Here is a 5196-nt window from a genome sequence, read left to right as displayed (position 1 = left end):
ATTCTAGGTGTGGCTGGAGTATGCCTCCATTTCAGGTAATTTCATGGAGCCTCCAGCGTAGGACCTTCCTCTATGTCGAGTGTCTATACAAGAAAGCTGAAAGGACTCTAGCCAGCCCAAGCATGACAAACATGGCTCTGGCAAGCCTTGCCCTTCCCCTGTTTCCTCTGCCTTGCTAAAAACCCTAAGGTTACAGTCCTAAAGCTGGCCACCAAGGTCTATTCCTCATTTGGCCACTTCCTCCTCCTGAAACTGACTACCAAGGTCCAGCTATCAAAATATTGAAATCTAGCAACCAAAAGCCCTCTTTTGCTCACTTACTTAATAACATGCCCGATCAAAACAAACCAACTCATTCTAACATGGGGTTTCCCTTTACAAACTGCTATTTTCATATGGGCCACATCTGTCTCCTCTCTATCCAGGGGCAGTCCTTTGTCCTCTGGGACAATACCTCTTCCTCCCTCTCCCTTGTTCCCTTCTCATCCTCTATCTCCCGTCTTTGTCTCCGATTCCCTGCCCTTTGTTCCTTGGGGGCAATAAATCTCCTTTGTGCTGAGACCTTGGTCTTGGGGTATCTTGTGCCAGTTCTAACCAGTCCTTCCAAAAACAGTGTGTTGTCACTGTGGTGAGTCACTTGCTCATTACTAATCTTAACCCTGACTTGGTAGATGCTTAATGTCTTGCTAAAGTCTAATATTTTGGTTTTGGTTGATAACCAATGTTAGCTCGCATGTATTCTTCTGAACATGATCTTTAAGTGTTGGGCAACATGCGTGCCTGGAAGGACCCCTAAGTTCACAGATTCCTAAATTAGTGATTGGCTAAGGTAACAAGATGGCTAGAGAAAGAAAGATGCTGGGCTTAGTTCCCCATCGCTGCTCACAGCAAGCAGGGACTTGTACTTTCATTCTGGGCTTTACTGAAACCTCAGCCAAAAGCTTAGGATAAGTATTCATCAAACAAATTCGAGGGTGTGTGTGGAGGGAACCAGAGTCAGAAGCTCCAGGCAGAGGTGCAAACAGACACACAGTACAGGAAGATGAATCCCAGAGCGGTGTGTATAGCAAGAAATGGGGTGTGTGAGAGGAAACAGGCATCTGTATTCAAACTTCAGTTATGATGTGTAGAGTCGTTTTTTCCAGTGAGCAGGGTCACAATGACGTCATAATTAACAAGTGGATAGTCATGTGTCCCGCGCTGCTGGCTAACACACTTGTAGAAGCCACAGGGCCCTAGCCCAGGACAGGTGCTCCACAGAGACCTGCAGGGTTTTCCAGCTGTTCTGGCTGCTTTTCAGGTATCTTACATCCCACGTGGGGTCCAGTTATGTGGATCTCTGGCTCTGATCCTTCAGTTTAAGGATAGCCTCAGAAAAGGCGGGTTAGCGGCTGAGTAACACTCTGCCAGGGAGGTTGCTGGTTTGCTCCTCACAGTTAGCTATATTGTCTTCGGGCAAAAGTCAACGGCGAAGCCGGTCTTACTCAGAGGAACCCTGTACTGTGTTTATTTACGCCTCTACCTGGACTCATGGTTTTCCACAACCCTTGTGTTTATTTTGATGAGGTAAATATTGACTTTTGGCAGCGATCTCAGTAGGTAAAGGTCTGGGCTGTGGCTCAGCAGTGGCCTGCGTGCTGAATATTTGTAAGGCCCTGGGTTGGATCTCTAGTGAAAAAAAAAATAGCAACAGCAATATATACCCAAACAAACCCACAAAATTATGAGATAAATACAAGGGTATAATCTAATTCTGTCTGAAGATGACTATGAGAAATTCCTAGGAGACGCTTTGAAACAAGGATCTTGTATATACCCTATGGTTTAAGGCTGAACCTTGGCCTCTGTGGGTTATGTTTAACAAGTGATAGTTGAGGAACACAATTACAATTAAGAAACTAAACATTGTAATGCTCTAGGGGATTGTTCTTAAAATAGTGGAAAAAAATTCTTTTAAAGTTTTGAGACCCCTGATAAGAATATAAAGCCATATATTTAAATTCCAAGTTTGACTTCAGGACTCCTATAGCAAAACATTTTTAAAATTACATTTTAAAAATTTAGTGTGTGTGTTTGTGAATGTGAGTGTATATGCCTGTGTCTATGTATCTCTGTATAGTTGTGTGTATGTGTGTGTCTGACACACAGGCCATTAGCTTTGATAGCAAGTGTCCTTACCTACTGAGCCATCTTGCTAGCCTCTCTAAACATTGTTTTTAAACATGAAAGGGAGGGACTTACATCTTGTGTGTATGTTAGTGTGTCTCTGTGTGTTTATGTGTGAGAGTATGTGTGTGAGAGAGTATGTGTGTGTGTGGTGTGTGTATGAGAGAGAGAGAGTATGTGTGTGAGAGAGAGATAGTGTGTGTGTGTGTCTGTGTGTGTGAGAGTGAGTACTGGAGTGGGTTGTGGGGATAGAGTGTGGAGGTCGGAGGATGACATTTAAGAATTCATCTGGGTCACAGGGATTGAACTCGGGTCATCAGCCTTGGTAGCAAGTGTCCTTACCTACTGAGCCATCTTGCTAGCCCCTCCAAACCATTTTTAAAACATGAAAGGGAGGGAGGGAAATTCGAAAGACTTAACTCTCGTGTTTAGAAATTATGAACATACTATGTTTTCAAGAAAAGGAAAGCTTATCTTATGAAAGGAAAAAGGAAATGATGGGGCCGGCCCGTGTGGACCAGGGCATTGGACGGAGCTGTGTTCCTGGCTTTTCTCAGTGGTGTATGTATTGTAGTAGTTTAGTGTGATTGCTTCATAAGGCTCCTGGGGGCCCCGGCTGGCGGTGTGGGCTGCCGTTACTCTAAATGCCTCCCGAGAGAATTAGCATCTTTGCTTTTAGGTAAATTTACATCCACATGGCTGAGTTCTCACTGTTACACCATAATGAGTGACAGATGTGAGGGACTTGGCTTCAGATTCCATCCAGGGTCCCTTGTCCTTCTGCCTGGCATAGACATTGCCACTGCATTCCTGTCCCTTTTCTCTGCTCTGGTTTCTCCAAATCTGGGACAAATTGTTACAATAATATTGCATAAGAATATATCAGTCCATCCATAGATTTCCTTATAACTTTTTAATATCAGTTTTTTTTTTCTGTTTTGGATATTGAGGCTTGTTATGTAGCTCAGGGTGGCCCTGAACTTAAGATCTTCTTGCTTCTACCTCCCAAGTGCTAGGACCCCAAGCCTGCACCACCATGTTTAGCCTTTATACCATGTATTGATTTAGGCCGTGCAAGTGGCAGATTTCTGATTTGCCTTTGCCGTATTCTCCTGCCACTCCCAGTTGGTCCAGGTGTCAGCATCCCTCTCCTTTCTTCCCCTTCCCCTTTCCCTCCTCCTTCCTCCCCACTTTTTTTTTGACAGTTATTTAGTTTTTATTCATAATCATAAACTTAACTTTGCAATCCAGCTAGACTTGAAGGGGAATGAGGAAAATATGGAACCCAAAGAACTTCAGTGATAGCAGAGATTACAGGACATTGCGAGCAGATGGGGTAGGGATGCTCTCCTGAGCTACAGAAGGAATGGTTTGATGGGTAAAACGCCCGCAAGTCAAAAGAAATTAGAGTTGTCCACAGTCGGAAATGGTGATCTTCTTGCTGGTCTTGCCATTCCTGGACCCAAAACGCTCCATGGCTTCCACAATGTTCATGCCTTCTTTTACCTTCCCAAAGACCACATGCTTGCCATCCAGCCATTCAGTCTTGGCAGTGCAGATAAAAAACTGGGAACCATTTGTGTTTGGTCCAGCATTTGCCATGGACAAGATGCCAGGACCTGTGTGCTTCAGGATGAAGTTCTCATCCTCAAACTTCTCCCCGTAGATGGACCTGCCGCCAGTGCCATTATGGCGTGTAAAGTCACCACCCTGGCACATGAATCCTGGAATAATTCTGTGAAAGGAGGAACCCTTATAGCCAAATCCTTTTTCTCCAGTGCTCAGAGCTCGAAAGTTTTCTGCTGTCTTTNGAACTTTGTCTGCAAACAGCTCNAAGGAGANGNNGCCCAAGGGCTCGTCATCGGCCGTGATGTCGAAGAACACGGTGGGGTTGACCATGGCTGCAGGAAGCGGCGAAAAGCGACAGTGGCGTCTGCAAAGCCCTTCCTCCCCACTTGATGGCCTTTGCCTCAAGCTGTGGAAACTAAGACTTTCTTGCCTGGCACTTATTTACTCCTGTTGGTTAGATTTTGGGCAAGTTTTTCCACAAATGGGAAATTTGAGATGAAATTGGGTAATATTTTAAGAATTTCTCCCCACGACTACTAGGTACCACTGTACTCCTGAGCTTCCTCCTGGGAAAGGGTGGGTGTGTACCAGTCTCCATTAGGGCCCATGATCGGCTCTGGTGGAGGAAAGGGGAGCTGTGTCTTCAGGGATCAGTTAGGTGGGCCGGTACTTATGGTCTGATAGAAGCTTCCGGAACATAAGTGCTTTTAAAAACATTTAAATCCTGAACCTCAAAGACCTTATGCTCCACATCCACAGGAGGCTAAACCATGCTGCCCAGCTACACACTGAAATTGCTGCACTGGCTGTCTGAATGAGGACATCTATATGTGCTCTTGGGGCATGGCCCCTGCCCAAAGCTCCTTACTGTGTGTGTTTGGTCCCTGTCCCTCTGGACTCTGTGGGGACACCCCTCTTTCCTTCACCACCTGAAGAGTGGCTCCTACATTGGCAGGGGTGATGATTGGCTGTGCCACCCTGCTGCGGAGGCTCAAGCCTCTTTTAGTTTTGCCTCTTGGAGTTTCTTTTCTGCGCCCCTGGGATCCTTGACTTATCTGGAAGCTTTGAATCCTAAACGGATTAAGTATTTATCTGCCACACACTGAAGTGACCTGGGGTCAGTTAACTCACCCTAAGCCTGAATCACCCACTGCACAATAGGGTTGCTATATAAAGTTAAACAAGGAAATGACCAAGGTAGGCATGTGCAAACCTCTCTGGATGGTAAGTCATCATCTCCTCCTCTTTCTCCCTTTCTTTCCCCATCCTCTTCTCCCTTACACTGTCCCAAAGGGACCCAGTCCTGCTTGCTCCCAATCAGTATGTGCTCGTTCCTTCAGGATGACAATCTCCGCCCCCCCCCCAAATAATTTATTTTAGAAACAGAATTTCTATAATTGTATATAGAATTATACACTGTGAATTAGAGTGATGTACTATATATTGAAATATAAAAAAGAT

The 5196-nt window shown here is 45.2% G+C and overlaps 1 protein-coding gene across 1 annotated transcript; it reads right to left on the bottom strand.

Annotated features, from left to right (window-relative positions):
• Positions 1–3475: 3475 nt before the first annotated feature.
• On the bottom strand, positions 3476–4102 carry LOC110306177 (peptidyl-prolyl cis-trans isomerase A). The gene has a single exon (XM_029474190.1). It carries the CDS (start codon positions 4063–4065, stop codon positions 3571–3573), a length of 495 nt encoding a protein of 164 aa, XP_029330050.1. The 5' UTR covers positions 4066–4102; the 3' UTR covers positions 3476–3570.
• Between the last annotated feature and the right edge of the window lie 1094 nt (positions 4103–5196).

Source organism: Mus caroli, chromosome 2 (assembly GCF_900094665.2).
Source record: "Mus caroli chromosome 2, CAROLI_EIJ_v1.1, whole genome shotgun sequence".
Lineage (NCBI taxonomy): Eukaryota > Metazoa > Chordata > Mammalia > Rodentia > Muridae > Mus > Mus caroli.
Note: the sequence above shows the minus strand (reverse complement) of the source record. Positions and strands in the feature narration are given on the sequence as shown.